The sequence below is a fragment of the Dermochelys coriacea genome, chromosome 20, assembly GCF_009764565.3.
Source record: "Dermochelys coriacea isolate rDerCor1 chromosome 20, rDerCor1.pri.v4, whole genome shotgun sequence".
NCBI lineage: Eukaryota > Metazoa > Chordata > Testudines > Dermochelyidae > Dermochelys > Dermochelys coriacea.
The window spans coordinates 1,576,462-1,596,091 of record NC_050087.2 but is presented as its reverse complement, the minus strand read 5'-3'; the positions used below and the strand labels follow the sequence as shown (position 1 = coordinate 1,596,091).

The following is a 19,630-nucleotide window of genomic DNA, read 5'->3' as shown; positions in this document are numbered from 1 at the left end:
GAGGCACGGGGTCAGTCACACGGGAAGCATGGGGCCCAAACACGGGCCCCACCCCTGGTTTCTGGGACCGTCCCCCAAGTCTCCGCTGCTCGCCGCCAGCAAGGCCCCGATCCCTGCTCCGGGCCCAGCCTCGGGCGGGGGCGGAGCTGGGAGCTCGGCCTATCGGGTACAGCTCCCGTCCCAGCCAATGAGCAGCGGCCGATTCAACTTCCTGCAGCCAATGAGCCCTTCGCATGGCCGGCATCACCCCGCCCCCGCCGGCCTGGCCCGTTTGCTGCGGGCCCTTTAAGAGTGGAACGGGGCGCGCCCGCGCGGATACAGTGTAGCCCTCGCCGGGAGCGCCTTAAAGGGGCCGCCGCAGCTGGACGGGCCGCCGCGGACTGAGCCAGAGGCGCCCCCAGCCATGCGGGGCGGGGAATGGAGCCGGCGGAGCTCGACGTGCTGGGGCTGCGGGAGCAGCTGTTCCACGAGCGGGTGCGGGAGTGCCTGGTGAGCGGGGCCAGAGGACTGGAGGGTGCAGGACGATACCACGGGGATGGCCCCTGGTCTGCATCTGCTGCTGGCGGGGCACGGGATTTGGGGGGGCGTCAAGCCCTGGGGTGGGGGGAGCTGGGCAGAACAGGGGGGATGGAGGGTCCGAGGGGTCCCAGTGGGATCCCTGCCCCCTTGGTGGAGCCCTGGGGTGGCAATAATGGGGGTACTGGCCTGGGCCCTTGAATCCCGCCAGGGGTTCAGGTGCCTGGCCCAGGTCGGTGTTGGTGGGGCTAGGCCAGCGCTGGGTGAGGGGCTGGGAAGTGCAAGGCGGATGCAGTTTGGGCTGGGAAAGCGCCTGGCTCCGAGTTGGAGCAAGAAAAACAAAACTTTTCCCTCCCTCCAGCCCCCCGACTTTGGTGCCCTGCCGTACATGTGCTCGCTCAGGAGTTTAAATAGTCTGTGGGTTTGTAACGTGTTTCACCCCGAACCAGCGTGTGAGGTGCCTGCAGGAGCTGCTGCTTCGGCCCTGCTGACATGCAGCCGCTTCTGATGCGTGGCATGGCAGGACCCCGACAGCTGCACACGCTGCCTGTTGGGATGGGACATTGAGAGTCCTTGGGTCAGACTGCCCAAGCCTCCGTGTTGCCAGCCTCCCACCCCACTGTCTCACAGAAAGGGGGAGCCTTTGGGAGCCCTAGGAGCAAAGAAGCAGCTGGGTGAGACTCAGGTCTGAGTTACTGTGGTCACTGGGACTCGCCTTGGCCCCCGCCCTGTGCCGTTACCCCCGGCTCTTCTGTGATCGTTCTCTCTGCTAGACACCCCTCCCTCTCCGCATGCCCTGCTTATCTCCCTTGCAGGCGTCTTGAGCTGTGGCTGCCTTTACAGATTGTGCCCTTACTGAGTCTGGAAAGCCATTTCCCCCAGCCCAAGAAGGGGAGCCACCTGTGGCCGACATCCGTGTCAAATATCACAGTTGGCCCCGTGTCAGTGGGGACCAGGCTGCACTCGGGTGCAGGTCACAGTGCTGCTGCGTCACAACAATATCAGCCGAGGTCTGTGTTTGGACACCTGATGCCGGCCGTGGCTCGGTTTCCCAGCGTCAGCTAGAAGGCAGGGAGGTCTAACAAGAAACTTTTTTTGGGACATGCCTCTACCCAGAGGCAGCTGCCCGGCTCGTCCCTGTGCCACAGTATTTGGAGGGATTGGCAGCAGGAGAGAGGTTCTTACCATTGCTGCTGTTCCCCTCACTCCCTGGGCATCTAACCCATCCCCGTGTGGCTGGATATTCCTCACCCTTGTCCAAGGGGACTCTAGCCTCTTAGCAGGGTTTCAAGTGTGGTAGCAGCGACCATGATCTGCTTAGCAGAGAGAGTTTGTTGGGTCTTGTGCAGTGTGAGTGGATGTCCTGAGGGCACTGTTTCTGCACAAAGACTGGACTTCCATGGGGTATTGTCCCCGGTACCTGAAAACATCTAGGTAAATGAATTCTCCCTTCCCACCCCAGTGCAAACCATGCAGTGCCATTGGGAGTCCTTCTCCACAGACAGTGCAGCAACACCAGCTTGTACAGCTGGCACCAAGATTATAGCTTTCAGCAAGATTGTAGCCAGTTTGTTTGGGAATTTGGACACTTCTGGCCGGATCCCCGCCTCCCTGGCCATCTGTAATCATGAGTAGGAACATGCCCTCTTGCCAGCAGGGCTCTGGTGTCGGGGGGGAAAAACATGCTAGAACCCTTTGACATCTGTGTCCTAACCAGCCCACAGTGACTCCAGCATCAGCTGGGTGATGGGGTTTTCTAGCCCCTCCTCTGCCAGTGTTGGCAGCCCCTTGACTTGGATCCTGATGACGCTGTAACACTAGCTGTGTTGGGGAGTGGGGAGCCTTGGTTACAGATGGCAGCCCTCTGTTACCCCAGGGCTCAGTCTTGCAGGAATCCTGGCTCCTGGCATTTGTACCCCCCCACCCCACATGGTGAATTGGGTGGCTTAGAGGGGGCCTTCCCGAGTGGAGGTCCTTGGGTCAGCCGGTCTGAAACAGCCCAGTGCTTCGAGCAAGGCAAACTCTGCTCCTGAGCCAACCCCGCACTGCGAGCTCTGCCAGAGAAACTGGAGCTGAAGGCCCAGAGGCAGGCAGCTGGCACACCAGGGTCCGGCTATCCTGCTTGGCAGGCGAGCGGGAGCAGGAGGGAAGCAGCTGGGTTTGTTTTTCCTGCTGAATTGACATCAGTTAAAGGGTTCAGGGCTGAAGACTTTCCCAGCCTGTTCTGGCGGATCTGTCCGCACGTAGCCAGCGCCTGAGCCCCTCCCGTTGGAATGGGAGGTCCACAGGGCTGTTGCTCCATGGGGGAGGGGTGCTATTCAGCAGGCTCCCCTCCCGCCCACAGGTTGGTAAAATAATGTCATTTGATTAAGACTGAAGCACCTCCGGGCGAAGGTGGGTTGGAGTCGGCATAAGGGGACGGGGCACAGAACACCCAATGCTGCAGGGAGTCGAGAACCCAGGAGTCCTGGCTCCCTGTCCCCTCCTGTAATGCCTAGGCCATGCTCCCTGTCTGGGGAAGAGAACCCAGGAGTCCTGGCTCGCCTATCTCTTGCTGTAGCCACGAGGTGACATTGGCTCCTGTCAATGGCGGGTCCCCCGAAGAGGAGCGTTGGTGGCCGGCTGTTGAAGGTGGCGCTAGTGGCAGCAGCCAGGTTCTGTGGCGGGCACAACCATTCATGGAGTTGTGGGGGCTGGTTGCTTGGGGGGCCCCACAGGATTGGGCAGGCATGGCAGCTAAAGCAGGGCAGTGGCTTCAGGATGCCTGGGTTCTAGTTTCCCTGCTCTGCCACTGACTCACCGTGATACCTTGGTTGAGTCACTCACCTGTGTGGCAAGGAGATGAGGATGCTGCTCTGCTGCCCTGGGTGGGGTGTGGGGGAGGAGAACAGGTTGGGATTGCTCACAATCCCTGGAGGAAAGAGCACTGCTCTGTTCTCCCTGGCCTGGGACCTGTGGCAGGGAGGGAGAGTCCAGGACCCACTCAACCCTTCCCCCCACCCCCCAGCAGAACCCTGCCTGGCTCTGTTGCTGGGGCAGCACAAACTCCTTTGCTTGGCACAGGTGACGGGGAGCTAACTTGACCTTCCAGTGCACACGCTGTGCCTTGCCTAAGAATTAGCAGGTCGGTGCCAGGGGAGCTAACCCTGCTGGGAATGCAGGTGCCATGCACCGAGTGTCTCAGCTTGGTCCTTTCTTCCGGGGCTGTAAGCTGGGGGACCCCAGGATCATTCAGCAGCTTTGCACGAGAGTCTGTGCTCACTGGGTGGGGGCAGAGGGGGGGAGCCTGTGTGATCGCCGTGGTGCACGGGTGTTGCTGAATGGCAGTTGCGCTCAGGCTCTGCACCTCTCCAGCCCTGTGCACATCGAGGAATCCTACTGACCCCATCGCCCCGGGGGTGCTAAGGCACGCGGCGGGGGGGCGGGTCTGGATGGTGCTGAAAGCTCTGGATGCGTTGGTGGATTTGCAAATGGCTTTTATTTCCCTGCATCCCCGCTACTCCCGTCACAGAAACCCTGTTAATTCCTTTCCTGCCTGGCGTCCCTGGAATTCCAAGCTGGAAAAGACTTAACTGGGTCCCTCGCTCCCCCTGCCAGAAGAGGAAGGGCTAGGGGCATGCAGGCCAATGCGTATACTGGCCCTAGGGCTAGGGGCTGACATGGCCTGCGGTGGAGGGAATGGGGCCTGGGGTGTCTGTGCCTGCCGGTCCCTGAGGGGGTATAAAGAGCCACGCAGAGCATTAGCTCCCTGCGGTGTGCATGGGTGTTGGGGAGGGGAGGTGCTGCTGAGAACCAAGGTCACAGCTCTTCAGCACCTGCGGCTGCACCTGGGAGCCGCAGGCTACTGCCCTTTATTCCCCGCTGGCTGCGCTCACTCGCTCTCTGGCGTGGCGTGACGCCCCGCTGGGGTGGCAGGGAAATCACTGCGGAGCTGGGATTGCTGCTTCCCTTCGAGCAGGGCTAGGGACCGAGGGATCCTCCCAGGGGCTGAACTGGGGCAGAAGGGGGACCCCGGACAGCTCTCCTTTCAGGATCCATTGACCCGGAGAGGGGCCAGGCCAGGAAGCTGAGGCCCAGCTGGCCCCTTCTGGCCCTCCAGAAGGCCCCCAGCCTGAGCCCCCCCGTGCTGCATCCAAACCGCCCTGCTGGCTGGACCCTTGAGCCGTCCTGTGTGGGCTCAGGAGCCAGACTGTGCCCAGGGCTCCCTGCTGGCTAAGCTCCTCTCACCGCTGCTCAGACTCTCACTAGAGAGGAGGGAGAGTTCTCTGCTCTCCTGGGATGAATCTCTCGTCCCTTCCCTGAAGCCGTTGCCACTGGTGGTCTAACACTGAGTAGGTTGGTTGTCCATGCAGCTGTCCGATCCCTGTTTGAATTCTGCTAAATTCTGTGGCTAAATTCCACAGGCTAATTAAGTATTGTGTGATTAACAGGTTTCCTTTGTACGTGTTGAACTGGCCACCCTTTAATTTCTGAACCCCTGTGCCCGAAGGATCCTGGGTAGGGCTGGGCTGCCGGGCCTGCGGGGGCCTTCCTCCAGCAGGGAGCAGGCTGGGGGTGTTGGCTGGCTCCCAGCAGCAAAGAGAGGTCAAATCAGTCTCTGCCAGCTTCTAGCGCTGACCTACTAGAAGCACGTCAGGACGGGTGCGGCCTTCGAGGGGTTAACCCTGGGCCACTTCTTGGAGCCCTAAATTTAAACCACCCAAACGTGAATGGCTGTGTGGCTGGCGGCTGCTGTGAGCTCCAGGCTGGGATGTCGGATGTGTGCAGCCCCTGATACCAGCTCGTTGACACTACAGCCACTGCAGCCTCTCTGCAGAGCCATTTCCTTGGCCCAGGGAAGCGGAACCAGCCGCGCTGGGACCCGACCTGGGTTTTCTCCAGCCGCTGAGCTCTTAGCAGCAGTCGGCCTCTTCTGTAATTGTGGTTTTATTTTGCCCTGTGGCTCTAGGAGGGGCTGGCCTGCCAATGGGTCGTGCTGCTTCTGGAGGGGTTCAGTCTGTGCCGGTGTCCAGGGAGTCTCCATGCCTGCTAGGGCACGATCCAGAGTGCAGTGGGAGTCGGCCGGCACTCTCCCGGTGAGCCCGGGCAGTCGGCACTTCTTGAGGCAGGGCTCAGAAACAGACTTGGGGGGTGGGAAGGGTAATGAATTTGTGCTGATGCAACGAAGCCAATGGGTTCAGGTCAACCTTTGCGCTCGGCCTGTCTGACACACGCTGCGAGTGATCAAAGGTCCTTGTGTTCTTAAAATGTAGCCTGCTTTGCTTGGACCTCGGAGCGCGGCTCAGGGGCGGGTGAACCATGTGCCCAGTGCTGCCTGCAGCTCAGCACAGGACACTGCCGGCTTCCTTCCAATCACTGCAATGGCTCTAGTGCTGATGGCAGGCGGGATTGACCGCACCGGGCCCCTGCTCTGTGTATAGCACAGGCAGGGGCTGGCCACGATTCCCTGGACCCTTCTGAATCCCCCAAGAAGGAGCAAATTACAGAGCAGGGGCATTATATGTGGCCAGACCTCCATCACCAGACGTTTTCTGGCCTGCTTGGCATGGCCTGGCTTGGATCCGGCGAAGAGGAATGCCAGCAGTGAGCGTGAATTGCCAACCTGATTGCCGTGTCGCGGTTATCCAGGCCCTGGTGACACAAATTCAGAGCCTAAACCCCTTTGTGGACCTAGGCCAAAATGTACCCTGTTTGTTCAGAGATTGATTTCTCCGACTTGGCCTGAAATTTATTCACCCCCCCACTACGCCCTGCTCCAGTTGCCCCTGCAAAATGCAAAACCCACCAACACAATCCCTTCCCTGCCCTGCCCTGTTGCCCTCTGCAGCGAATACCCTCGCGGGCAGGTTACGGGCTGAGCTCACAGCCAGGCCTCGCGGGTCATTTTAGGGCAACGGATGCTGTGGAGCAGCAGGGCGGGGACGTACCTGAATAGAGCCCAGAGTGGTGCAGAGTCTGACAATGAACCTGGGGGCATCCTGAGCCTCTCAGTCAAAGGAGCCCCAGAAACGTGTCACGGGGGCATCCAAAGATACTGGCAAAATGTCTGGAACTTCTGGCGTGTGCATGTGTGGGGCCTCTGGGCCGCCGTGCTGGTCGCATCCGCCGTGCAAAGGCTTGCTGCTGGGGGTGGCTGAACAGCTCTGGGGCTGGCTGCTTTGTGGGAGGTTCCCTTCTGGGTCCAGGCCCAGACTTCTGAAAACAGCCCCAGGCTGGCAGGTCTGGGTTGGAGGGTACCTTTAAACTGGAGTTGTCATCCCCCCCCCACCCTCCCCTTCTGCTTGGCTGCAGGGGCAACCTGCAAGGGCCTTCAGGCTTCAGGGCATCCCATTTCCAGCTGGTGTGGGGTCAGGCAGAAATCAGTATAAAAGCCCTGCCCCCAGTGCAGCACTGGGTATTGTGTGGCAGCAGGCTGGGGGCTGCTGTCCTGAGAGACACCCAGCGTGAGCTGTTCCTGGCGGGGGCACCACAGCTCGGAGCTGGGATTCCTGCCCGGGGTGTCAGCACTTTCCCTGCAGCTGCTCTGCAGGGTTTGGATAGTAGCGAATGGGGGCGTGGGGTGGGTTGAGGAGGGGAGGATTGGTGCGGGGGTGGGATCCAGCTGCCTGGGCCACTCTGACCCTCCCTCCCTCTCTGCAGATCTGCACGCTGCTCTTCGCCAGCCTCTATATCCTGAGCCACTTCGTCATAACCTGCTTCAAGAAACACGCGGATTTTGCCACAGGTAACCGGCCTGGCTCTGGCTGGGCCCCTGGCTCTGGCTGCCCCCTCCCTGCACAGGGCCTTTGTTGAATTCCAACTCCAGGGCGCCCAGCAGCCCCCTGCCCCACGCACACACCCCTGGGGCTGCTTGAGCCAGGGGCCAAACCTCCTGCAGCAGCTTTGCTGTGTGCTGTTTGGTGCATCCCCAGGGGAGACCTTGTCCTGCTGGGGAGGGCCCCCCTTGATTTGTTTACATGGCTGCTGTGTTGTGGTTGCCATGGGCAACATTCCCTGCCCCTCCCCCCCCCCCCCCCGGATCTGGGCTCAGAGACCAGCATCTCCCGAGCATTGCCTGGTTCTGTTGCTAAGCATGGTGTCATCACCATGGTGCTTCCCTCTCCGGGGCTGTGCAGCGATCCCAGAGCAGGATGTCGGGGGGGATGGGGCCAAAACACCAGGCCCCCTAGGCAGAGCCTGTGACAGGAGAGTTGCATGGTGGCCACTCCGCCTGACCCTGCACCATCCTTGCCCTCCCTGAGGAGTTGTCTTACCAAAGGCCAAACCCGTCCCATCCCCGGGGGTCCCCCCACCATGCTGGGGGCTGTGTGGGATGGAGCCAGGCTGCCTGGCATCCTGTGAGCTGGGGTGGGCAGGAGCTGAGGGGCCGTCTGGGCACAGAATGGGGAGAGCCTGGAATGGAGACCCCTCTGCTGCCCCTGCATCTCAGAGCAGAAGCTCCATGCCCTGGGGAGAAGCCCAGCGGTGAGGATCCTCACGCTGCAGGGTCAGCATGGTGCTTGTGCTGTGGGTGTCTTGGCTGTGCCTTGTGCATTGGGGTGAGTAGCGCATTCCCTGCCAATGGGGCCCCCTAGCACACGGCTCCCCTGCAGGGTCTGCAGACCCATGGATCTGGTCTGATGCACTGCGGACCCCAGGGCACAGACCCCCGTGTGGGCAGGGACTAGTGCTGAGGCCAGGACTTGGCTTCTGCTGTGCCTGGCAGGGGTCCCTGGGCTGCTCCCCACTGGCTTGGGAGGGGACCCACATCTCCCCGTGCTGTGTGCACCCCAGCTCTCACCAAGGCCCTGCTGGCAGGTCTATACATAAATAAGAATTGACCCATAGGTTCCCCCCCCGCCAATGCACATGTTGACCCTGGCTCCTCTGGCCACCTGCTGTCTTACCCTCCCCCAGTACGCTCCTTTGCCCCCATAAGCCAGCCTTGGTGGCTCAGGGTCCAAGTATTTGGTCTGAAATCCAGGGGACCCCCCACCACCACCACCATACACACACGGCCCCTGGGTTCCTATCTCAGATGGGCTGGTGCAGCCACTCGCTCTGAGGCGAGTCCAGAGTCCTGTCGTCTCCCACCGCTCCCAGCCCCATCTGCGTCTTTCCAGATGGTGCATTTCCCAATTGAGTGAAAGCTCCACTGTCTGTCCTGTCTGAGGGTGGGAACACATGGTGGAGATTCTGTCAGGAGAGCGCTTCCCTCTGAGCTGAATCTGGTCTCTGTGGGAGGGTGTGAAACCAAGCTCCTGGCCTGGTGGTGGAGATCCCAGGACCCTTTTCATAAGAGTCGGGGTCTTGTGTCCGACATGCTGGCCAAATTCCACATCTGGGGAGGCAGAATGTGAATCCTGTTGTGGCCATTTCAGTGGGCTGCAGGATGGGCAGCGATGCTGTGGGCCCTTAATCAGCAGCCGTGCCCCACCCCAGAGGTGGCTGCTTTTCAGGCTGGGGGAAGCAATACCTTACCTGCTGTGCACAGAGGATGTGAGGCTTAACTGGTGTCTGTAAAGGGCTTTAAACCTTTGTCTGAGAAAAGAGGGGGTATTGCAGTGGCTGGGGGTTGCCTTACAGTGCTGACAATGCCTGTGTACCCTGCTCCCCTTCCCCACTGCACTGCCCCAATGCCCCTCCCAACCCCTGTGCTTGCTGGCTCTTTTCCATGGGAGTTGCTACCCCTGAGGAAACTCTGCCCAGAATAGCTTTCCTGATGAGACCATTCCACCCTCAGCCAGGGTCTCTGGGTGCCCTGTAGGGCTGGCCTGCCTTGGGGATTCCTGTGCAATGTAAACCACCAGTGTGGGGAGTGACAGTGCCCCGCTTTCATTTTGGTGCGCTGCCCCTGCTTTGGGGGTGCTTGGGGCGAGATCTGCCTGTGCAGACAAGCCCTTGGAAACGCAGAGCCAGCCCCGGAGCAGGAGCAGGCTGGAGAGAGATGTGGAGGGTTGCGAACTGGGGGTGCAGCTGGGGACAGAGTCAAGCGGGCTATTGCAGCCTCACTGCCCCGTGCTCTGACTGCGTCGCTGGGCCGCTTTCATGCAGTTCTTTGTGTAGCATTTCTGTAGTTTTTACTGCTGCCCTGCAGTGGCCACGGTGCCGACCCCTGGGCCGTGCAAGGGCTGAAACGCCCGGCGCTGCGCCGCCTGCCGCACGGACAGGTTCTGGGGTGTGAGGAACGGCTGCCGGGGTTGGGGGGTTGGTGAGCGTCAGGGGATGGGAGCTGGCTGTGAGCATTCAGCTTGGCATGGAGCCAGGCGGGGCTGGCCAGGGAATGGGAAGAGGAGACGTGTGACCTGAATACGGATGAGAGCTGCTGGCGGCTTGGTGGGAGCGAAGGCGGAGCGGAGATGGGGGAGGAGGGCTGCTGAGCCCTTTGTTAGGCGGTGCTGTCTTGTCACTTCCCCCCCCTTCCCCTTTTCCCATCGCTCAGCCCCCCACAGCCTTGGGCCGTCTCTGTTTTGACTCGGTGAAATCCAAGCTCAGGATGATTCCTGGGGGTCAGGGTGGGGCTGCTCCTGGGCAGGACAGAGCTGCCCTCCGCCCACCTGGCCTGGCTCGGCTGGGCCTGGCCTATGTGGCTGCCAGGCCCTGGGGGTGTCAGGCAGCCAGGTGCAGCACACGGGAGCCTGCCTTTGGGGAGACACCAGTGGGCACCTGGGCTTGTCTGAGTCACTGATGCCCCCGTCTCTGTGCGGCACGTGGGTGGAAATCGATGTGCCCACGTTCCCATCCATGAGGTTACTTCTTTGATTGAACCTGCTGGGGGTGCCAGTCGCTGCTTGGAGGGTCAGCTCCTCTACTAAGAAAATGTCAAATAATCCCAGTCAACCAGATTTGCCGAGTGTGAGCCAGATTAGTTGGCACAAATACGGGGGGGGGGTGTTAAATCTTCCCCGAGCCAGGGGTACAACCAGCAGTGGAATGCTGCCGAGATGTCTGTCTACACACACGCCTGAGCCTGCTACCATGGGCACAAACTCCCCAAAATGACTTGGTGCCCTCTGACCCTAGTACTTCAGTTCCTGGGCACAAGGCTCTTGGAAGTCCGTGCCGTGTTTTTAGCAACAATTCTGTCCGTTTGTATTATTGTCACAAACGTCAGCACAGTTCTCTGCGTGCCCCCAGAACAAAAGCTTATGTGCTGTTTTTAATGTGGTTTGGTACAGAGATGCAGGGGCCATGGGCTCGCTTTAGCATGAATCTGGATTCTCTTAAAAACACATAATATTGGCTGAATAATTCTGGACATCTGGCTGCAGGGCAGCAAGGGAGGGATCTGTCTGGGACAAGCTGTTGGCCTGGGTATTCTGGCATCACCTGGGACCCCCGCTGCGACCAGGTGCAGAGAGACCCTGCCCCCGAGCAGTGCCCATTTCCAGTAGGTGAGGCAGAGGCCCCTTCTCCCCATCTCAGAGCTGGGGGCAGAGGGGCTTCGCCCTGGGCCTCGCAGGAGTCTAGCAGAGCTGAGTCCCGGCCTGGCAACCCCTGGGCCATGAAACCTCCTGCCCCACCCACAACACAAAACCTTGTTGTGGCTCTTGGCTGAAGCTTCCCCAGCTCTGTCCCGTGAGGTGTAATGAGCATGAGGGTCTCTGCTGAGCTGACGGCTTTTCTCCCCCATCTCTCTGCAGTTGAAGATGATGAGGATGCTGCTGTCGACAGAATTGCGTAAGTTCCTGGCTTTCCTTGGCCCCTTTGCGTATAGACGCACTTCTCTCTCCCCCCCCCCCCCCGGCGTGCTGGGACAGGGCAGGTTTGAGGATCGCAGGTTGAGCAGGGCGATGGGGCTCAGGACTCCTGCGTTCTATCCCCAGCTCTGGGGGGGCAGTGGCTAACATGTCTCTCCCTGGGGCACGTGCTGGTTTGAGTCTCCCTGAGCTGCTCCACGCGCTGAGACCTGGCAGAACTTGCGTCACCGGCTGCCTCGGGGCGAGGCGCGGCCGGCCCTCGCCCTGGGTGCTGCCTGCTCGCATTCCAGCCATGGCGGGGGCTGCCACCTCTCCCAGCCCCCTCGCGTCCCGCTGGCTCTGCCCTGCGCCCTGGGGGCCATTCGGGAGGCTGGCTGGGGAAGGGGCAGAGGAGCCAAGCTCATGCTCGCCCCCCTGCAGGCTGTCGATGTGCACCTTCACGCTGGCCGTCTCGCTGGGCGCCGTGCTGCTGCTTCCCTTCTCCATCCTCACCAACGAGGTGCTGCTGCTCTTCCCGCACAGCTACTACGTCCAGTGGCTGAACGGCTCGCTGATCCACGGTGAGCGCCTGCCCCGCCCCATCCTGCCGGCCCGGGCGTGGTCCTGGGGGCTGTGCTCGGGAGGCTAACCTGCCCGTCTCTTTCCAGGCCTCTGGAATCTGGTCTTCCTCTTCTCCAACCTCTCCCTGGTCTTCCTCATGCCCTTCGCCTATTTCTTCACTGAGGCCGAGGGCTTCGCGGGATCCAAGAAGGTACCAGCTGCCGGACCTGTCTCCCCTGCTGCCCTCGGTGCCACCCGTGCCATGTTAAATTCTCTCCTCCCCCTCCCCCCCCCCCGCAGGGCATCCTGGCCCGAGTCTACGAGACCTTCGTGGTGCTGCTGCTGCTAACCCTGTTGGTGCTGGGGATGGTCTGGGTGGCCTCTGCCATCGTGGACGAGGACACGGGCAGCCGGGAATCCCTCTACGGCGAGTGGCTGGGCAGCGTGAGCTCCCCACAGGGTGGGGCGGCGGTGGTGGGAGGGGGTTTTGCATGCTCTCAGACGGAGGGACAGGACTCCTGGGTTCTTTTCACAGCTCTGGAAAGGGGAGTGTGTTCCAGGGGCTAGGCCCAGACTCCTGGGTTGAATTTTCCATCTCTGCCAGTGGCTTGTTATGAGAGGGGCAAAACTCTGCCTTGCCCCATGCCTCAGTTTCCCTATCTGCACAGTGGGGTGATTGGCACCCAACCCCCCTTGCTGTGATGCTCTGGTGTGACAAACCCCACCAGATGTGCTAGTTAATGTCCTCCCCCACAGCCCGCCCATACCCTGCTCCGGTGGGAGTGACCATCTCCTGCTGCATGCCAAAGAATCCCATTCCCGGCCCCCTGCCCAGCCCTGGCACCGAGGGTCTTCCGGGCCCCATGGCTTACCCCAGCCTGGGTGTGTAATGTTAACCCTCTCCTCTCCACAGACCTGTGGGAATACTACCTCCCCTACCTCTACTCCTGTATCTCGCTCTTTGGGGTGCTGCTGCTGCTGTGTAAGTGGATGGTTTGATTTCTTTGGGGGCTGAGGGGGGATCTGTGGGGTCCAAGCTGATTTTTCAGCCCTCCCCCTGAACAAATGCAAGGGGGCAGGTTGGCCGTATGATTGGGGTGCCGGGCTGGGACCCAGGAGACCTGTCTGACAGACTGCTCGGTGACCTGGGGGGAGTCTCTGATGAAATGGGGCTTGCGTAGTTAGACTGGGAGCTTTTTTGGGGTGGGGTCTGTCCCTTCCTCCAAACAAAGGCCCATTCAAGCCGCTGTAGCCAGACTCTGCCTCCAGCCCCGATCCTTGCGTCTCCTGCTCGGTCTGGTGCACATTTTCCAGGAGCTTCCGAGCTGGCTCTGGTCCGGAAAAGTCTGAATGCAGGGGCTGGAATTCAGGATCCCCCCCACTCCAGATAACCTGTTGGTGGGTGGATTTTCCTGACCAACCCCTTTTGGGTGATGCTGGGGTCTCCCTGACGGACGGGCAGATGCCAGGCCAGGTACCCACAGGGTGGAGCATGCACTCTAGCCAGGTCTGCTCCTGCGGGGGGCAGTGTCGTCTCTTCCCCCCCCCGGACACCCTGCCACGCCTCATGGCCATGGAACTGAGTGACTGTGTGTTCATCGGAGGTGTCTCCCGCCACTCTCGGAGCATGATGCGGGTTCGGAAAGGAACTGTGGAGGGGGGGGGCTGATTTCAGGGCAGGGACCTCTCCAGCTCTGGGTGCTGAGACCATGAAGGCCCCAGGCTTGAACCCACCCCACTGGCGGACCCAGAACGGACCCGATCCCTTTGGTTCCTTTTGCCAATAGAAGGTGGGGCCGGTGCCTGTTCTCATCCTGCTCCTTTGCTCTCTGCCCCCTGTAGTGTGCACGCCTGTCGGCCTCTCCCGCATGTTCACCGTCACCGGGAAGCTGCTGGTCAAGCCCAGGGTAAGGCTCCCTGTTCCTGCCCCGCCCTCGCCCCATCTCCTGTGCCCCCGCTCCTGGGGGACACTGAGCGGAGAGGTTAACCCCTTGTTTGCTGGGGGTCGAGCCCTCCGTGGGGGAGGGATGGGGTGTTGCTCTCCCAGCTGTGTGGTGGCTAAAGGGCCCCCTGCTCTCCCTCTGTCGTCCCCCCTGCAGCTGCTGGAGGATCTGGATGAGCAGCTGAACTGCACAAGGTTTGAGGAAGCTGCCCTCTCCCACAAGATCTCTGCCAGTGAGTGTGTGTGTGTCCCCCCATTCCCTGTCCTGGATGCTGGAGGGGCGTGATCCCGGCTCACTCTAACAGGCCCCTTCCCGGAGGGGCTCAGACCCCCCCCCCATTCTCCAGTTCATCCCTCAGGACTCTCTCCTTCTGCAGGTCCCACCTCCTGCTGGCTGAACCTGAGTGCGGCTGTGCTCCAGGAGCAGTTCCTGGCCATCCAGAGCCGGAGACTGGCGCTGGGTAAGAAGCGGGGGGTGGGGAGGCAGAGCTCAGGGCGGGTGGGGGATGGAGCAGGACTCCCGGGTTCTCTCCCCGCTTGCTGGGCGGTGAGATCAGTTGGATGCTCTGATCTGGGTGGGGGAGGGGGGCAGTGTTCATTCTTAAGGGGGCAGGCGGTGGAGCCTCAACCACTTGCTCACGCGGGGCGTGTCCTGTGCTTCCCGGCAGAGCTGCGGCGCTGTGCCTCGCCCTGGCAGCGGAACTTGGGCTACCCTCTGGCCATGCTGTGCCTCCTGGCGCTGACGGTAGGTGCTGGGGGGGAGGGGGGACCTGCCTGTCTGCCTCAGTTTCCCTGCTTGTCAGGGGTGGGGAGGTTATTCTCTGTGGAGCTCTCTGGGGAAGGACCCCCGAGGGTGCTGGGAGGAGGCCACACTGACCTCCCCTCTGGTCCTTCCCAGGGCATCTCTGTGCTCGTCGTCTGTTTTCACACGCTGGAGCTGCTGCTGGATGATGCTGCGATGCCGCGGGGGATTCAGGTACTGTGGCCGGGGGGGGGGGGTCTGAGCTGAGTTTAACCCTTCCCTCTCTGCCGTGGGCCCTGCATGGGACGAGTTTGCTGGGTTTCAGCCCAGCTCCCAATAGACTCACCATCAGCAATGGGGAGACCCACCTATCTAGCCCCCTACCGGGCCTCTCCAGGTCTGGGAGTTCACCCTGCACTGCATGGTCTGTGCCCACCCCATGGATTCATGCGGGGGGAAGCGCTCAACAGGTGACAGCGTGAAGGGGCTCTGGGACGTCCTGGGACATGAGCTCAGAGCTGGCTGATCAGTTCCTGCTCCAATCTGCCCCCCACACCAACCCCCTTCTCTGCTCTCTCTCCCTGCAGGACGCACCCCTGGGGCAGGTCTCCTTCTCCATCTTTGGGTCCTTCGGCGCCGCCCTGCAGGTGGTTCTCATCTTGTATCCTTGGGATGTGCAGCCCCAGCCCCTCCATCTGATCCCTGCAGGGGGGCTGCTCTCACTGGGGCAGGGCCTGGGTTTGCTAGCCCAGTCCCCCCTTCCCTGCCCCTCTGGGTGCTGTTCCCCCATCCCAGTCCCTGCATCAGCTCCCTGGGCCCAACAGATTCCCCCCACTCAATTATTCCTCCTTAATCCCTGGACTCAGCTATCTGATGGTCTCCTCTGTCGTGGGCTTCTACAGCTCCCCCCTGTTCATGAGGCTGCTCCCCGTGAGGCAGGATACCCCCATGACCAAGGTAAGTGGTACCTGCCCCTCCGCCACTGGGTGCCCTCTGCCTCCATGCAGCCAGAGCCGCTTACTACCCGCATGGAGCCACTAGGGACCACGGTGTGGTGGACCCAGCACCAGGGCTGCACTCAGGACGCCTGGGTTCTATTCCCAGCCCTCCTGCTGGGGGCGGCTTCATTGCATCATCTTGCCACACGAGGGCGCCGTGGCCCCGGCACCAGGCTGGATGGGCAGAAGGCCAGCTGTGAGCTGCCCCGTCAGATGCCCCCCCAGCTAGACATGGATGCTCAGCGGGAGCCCCCCACCTACCCCAGGGCCAGAGTCCAGCTGGGGATCTTGGTTCCCTAATTCCAGGGGTGGGGCCGCTGATCCTGGCCAGAGGGCGCCACAGGTGTCTTGTGCCTCGCTGGGTGGCGGATATGGAGTTGCGGTGGTGTTCTGGGGGGCGGGAGGGGTCCTGTGCCCATGCTGGGGTGCAGCACATGTGGGGGGAGGGGGGAGTCTGGCTCCCAGGTTCAAGGCCTGTCTCTTCTCCCCCCGCCCAGATCATTGGGAACTGTGTGTCCCTGCTGGTCCTCAGCTCCGCGCTGCCCATCTTCTCCAGGATGCTGGGTGAGTCTCCTGCGGCCGTGCTGGGCTCCAGGGAACCACATGCCCCTGGGGTGGGACTGAGTGGCTCCCGACACGCACACGCACCCCTGGACTGGGCCAGCAGAACTGCCCTATCCTGGAGGCTCATCCCGTTGGCCAGGGGTTGGAGCTCTGGAGCAGCCATTTAGGGGCCGTAAATTGGGATTGAGGGGCAGAGGCAGGACTGGAATAACAAGGGGCGGTGGGTCAGGAAGGGGGCTGCAGGGGGAGGTGCACTGGGGTCCAGCCCCACTGAGGGGAGCGCTCAGCCTCTCTCTCTTGCAGGAATCACGCGGTTTGACCTCCTGGGCGACTTTGGTAGGTTTAACTGGCTGGGCAATTTCTACATTGTTTTCCTCTACAACATGCTCTTCGCTGCCCTCACCACACTATGCCTGGTGAAGAAGTTTACGTGGGCCATGCGGGCTGAGCTCATCCGAGCCTTCGGTGAGTCCTGTGCCTGCCACCCCCACCCGTGGGGGGAGCCGGTCTCTGGGCCAGGGAGCCTGGTGTGCCGGTGTCACGGGCCTGCAGGGCCCTGGGAGAGGCATTTGCCGGTGAGCTGGGGCTGTGGGTGAATGGGACCCTGGCCCCAGCCCAGGCTGCCAGCAGGGGGATGGACATGGAGGGGAAATGTCACCATGACCCCTAATCTGTGTCTCCCCCCCCCTCAGGTTTGCACAAGCTGCCCCTACCCGTGACGCGCACCCGCCAGCCCAGCAAGCTCTGCTAGGACGAGTCTGGCGCCAGCCAACCACTGGGAAATGGGGGGCTGCTGCAGCCCCTCCAGGCCATGGGGCGGGGGGGCAGCCCCCACCCCCACTCGATGGATTTAGTTGTCTCCTGCATTCTAAGCCGAAGGACCATGGACCCTGCAGAAGGGGCGGGGCTGGCTGACTCCGCCCTCATCTGCTTCTGCCCAATGGGCTGCTGGCGAGAAGGGGCCTGCATCCTCCTGTGGTGCTGATGCTGCACTGGGATGGGGGGAATCGAGGGGGGGCCCCCCACATTCGATCCCTGGTGGGGGGAGACAGGAGAATTCTCTGCTGGGATAGCTGCTGAGCCACCCCCCCCCCCAGTCCTCCCCACTCTGCTGCAGCCTCCTGGGGGGTGGCAGCTCCAGGCACCCTGCAGGAAGATGTAGGGGATTATAATGGGATCTGATGGGCAGCAGGGGCTGCTGTGGGGAGCGGGGCAGGGCCCTGGCTGGGGGGGGGCAGCTCCCAGCGAGTCCAGTTCCAGCCTCTCCCAGCAGGGGGAGCGGGGGTTTAGCAGGTGCAGAAGCTGCCTCACTAGAATTGTTGCCCGGGGGCTCGGCGCGCCCCCCTCACCCCGTGCAGACCCCCCCCCGCAGCCACGGCTACATACCTCACTCAAGCACACTAGGTGGCCACGGGCTGTGCGTTCGTCTGCTTCGCTGGCTGCGTTTTTTCTGTCTGGGCATTTTTTATTTATTTATTTTTTTTTTTTGAACAGCTGCTGCCCTGATGTTTTATGGGTGAAATATCTCCCCTCTCTCCCCCCCTGCTCCGAGACCCTCCCCTCGCCCAGTGAGCTCAGCCTCTCCCTGCTGTGTCTGTCTGCCCCCCTCAGCCCCAGGATGCTGCTGTCTCTCTGACACTAAGTGACTTAGGACTGGCCTTCAACTGAGCGGGGCTCCCGGGTGGGGCAGGGAGCCAGGGAGGAGTGGGTGGGGGTGTGGGAGGCTCATCATTCAAACACCTGGGGCTTTCTCTTTCTCACCCGGGGTTGTAGGGGGAGGAGCTCTGGCTACAAACACCCCTTATCCAGCATGGGTCAGGCTGGTGCCTGATTCTGCCTCTGTGAGGGGGGAGTTGGGTGGAATGTATCTGTGTGGGGGGGGGAGGCTGTAAATGTCAATACCCCCCCCCCCGGCATTAGCATTGGGGTCAGGGGACAGAGCTGAAAGGGGTGTGGGCCTGGATCTCCAGTCCTTCCAGCTGTGTCCCCTGCCCCCGCTCCTGTTCCTGCTCTGGAGCATGGGAGCCCAGGGCAAGCTTTGCTTTGTCTAATGAGTGTGTCAGGTCTCTGCGCTGTCAGCTGATAGCTGATCTGCCTTGTCACTATCAGCTGCTGTGTGGTTGTTTTTTTTATTTAAATAATAAAAAGTGTCTTTTAATACATGGTGAGAGGCTAGTACCTTGCAAGACACCAGCTCTGACTGTTGAAATTCCTGATGGGAAATGTGGTTCCCAGCTCCTGGAGTGCTGTGTGGGCACGTACACACCCCCTGCTGCACCTGGACGCCCCTGGGCCTGCCCCTTGGTTTCCTGCTGCTGGAGCTGGGTACAACTTGTTCCTCCCCCAGGTGCTGGGGCATGTGCAAAATTGCACCCACCTCTCTGGGCCTGCTTGGGCTGTTGGGGGAACCTGGGGGTGCTGCAGCAGGAGCAGCTCTGCTCTCTGACACATCCAAATGGGTGTGTGAATATACACTCACAGCTTCCCTCCTCCCCCCACCCCATCCTGGAAGGTGCCACACCCTGTCTGACTCCCCATTTGCTTTTGGGTATAATTACCCATTTTCCTGGCTGTAGCAAATGAGCCTCTTCTACCTTCCCCCCAGCCCCAGGGGAGGCAGCAGAAACAGTCAGGGCAAAGGTGAGGGCTGGGCTGCTGGGTGGGTTCCTGGCTTTCAGGGGCCCATTTTCCCTGCTCCCCTCCCCCGCCCATAGACAGAGTCCCTGCAGGTCTCTATGGGCCAGAGGGGGCCCAGGCTGGGCTAGAGCACCAGCGGCAGCTCCGGGCTAGCGGAGAAGGGGGCCAGGCAATCTGTCACTGGGAGCTTAGGGCCTCTAGGCTGGGACTGAGAGGCAGCAACAGAGCTGTGGGGGAAGGGAGACCAAGGGGGGCTGTGGGTCAGGACTGCAGGGGGGAAGGGAGCCAGGGAGCAGGGGTGCCATCGACGATGACTTGTTCACCTTTCAGCCCAGCTCCAGTCTGCTCTATAGGCTTTTTGGGTCACAAGCTCCATCGAGCCCAGTGTCCTGTCTGCTGACAGTGGCCAAGGCCGGGGCTCCCAAGGGAACGAACAGACCAGGGAATCACCACGTGACCCATCCCCTGTTGCCCATTCCCAGTCTCTGGCAAACAGAGGCTAGGGACCCCCTCCCTGCCTAGCTTGGCTAATAGCCATGGATGGACCTGTCCTCCAGGAACTGATCTAGTTCTCTTTTGAACTCTGTCATAATCTTGGCCTTCACAACACCCTATATTGGGTGGGGGGAAGTTGTGGGAGGGGGCAGCGATGCCTCCATCCGCAGGCCCTTCCATGGGGTGTTTGTCAGTCTGAGCACAGAGGAAACTGCCCTAGTGCCAAACCTTCCCACCCATCCTGCCCTGGCTCTCCGGATGGGGGGAGTGGCCGCAGGGGGCTGGGAACTGGCCCGGCCTGGCTGTCACAGCTGGGAGTTTGCTGTCTCGTCCGTGCCCTGCCCAACCTCCTGTTTTTACAGGGGCTGATCAGGAAGCTGGGTGTATATTGCAGGAAATGTGGCTATAGCTGCCCGGCTTCCCTGGAACATGCTCTTCTCCCAGCGGCCCTGGCCCGGCACCGATCCACCCCCCCCAGTGAGCGCTGCTCAATGCACCTGCCCCAGCCTCCGTCTCC

At 61.4% G+C, this 19,630-nt stretch overlaps 1 protein-coding gene across 4 annotated transcripts; it reads left to right on the top strand.

Moving 5' to 3' along the window:
• The first annotated feature begins 259 nt into the window (after positions 1 to 259).
• Positions 260 to 18,141, top strand: LMBR1L (limb development membrane protein 1 like). 4 transcript variants are annotated; one of them, XM_038378476.2, is made up of 17 exons: positions 260 to 489; positions 7,156 to 7,240; positions 11,139 to 11,175; positions 11,616 to 11,755; positions 11,843 to 11,946; positions 12,036 to 12,162; positions 12,649 to 12,717; positions 13,578 to 13,642; positions 13,835 to 13,910; positions 14,055 to 14,138; positions 14,346 to 14,422; positions 14,576 to 14,653; positions 15,007 to 15,080; positions 15,286 to 15,376; positions 15,915 to 15,981; positions 16,285 to 16,446; positions 16,674 to 18,141. In XM_038378476.2, exons 1-17 carry the CDS (start codon positions 418 to 420, stop codon positions 16,730 to 16,732), a joined length of 1,467 nt encoding a protein of 488 aa, XP_038234404.1. In that variant the 5' UTR covers positions 260 to 417; the 3' UTR covers positions 16,733 to 18,141. The 4 variants fall into 4 exon arrangements, with proteins under 4 accessions (XP_038234404.1, XP_043362383.1, XP_043362384.1 ...); XM_043506448.1 differs by lacking the exon at positions 260 to 489 and adding an exon at positions 5,459 to 5,591; XM_043506449.1 differs by lacking the exons at positions 260 to 489; positions 7,156 to 7,240; positions 11,139 to 11,175 and adding an exon at positions 11,415 to 11,418.
• Positions 18,142 to 19,630: the final 1,489 nt, after the last annotated feature.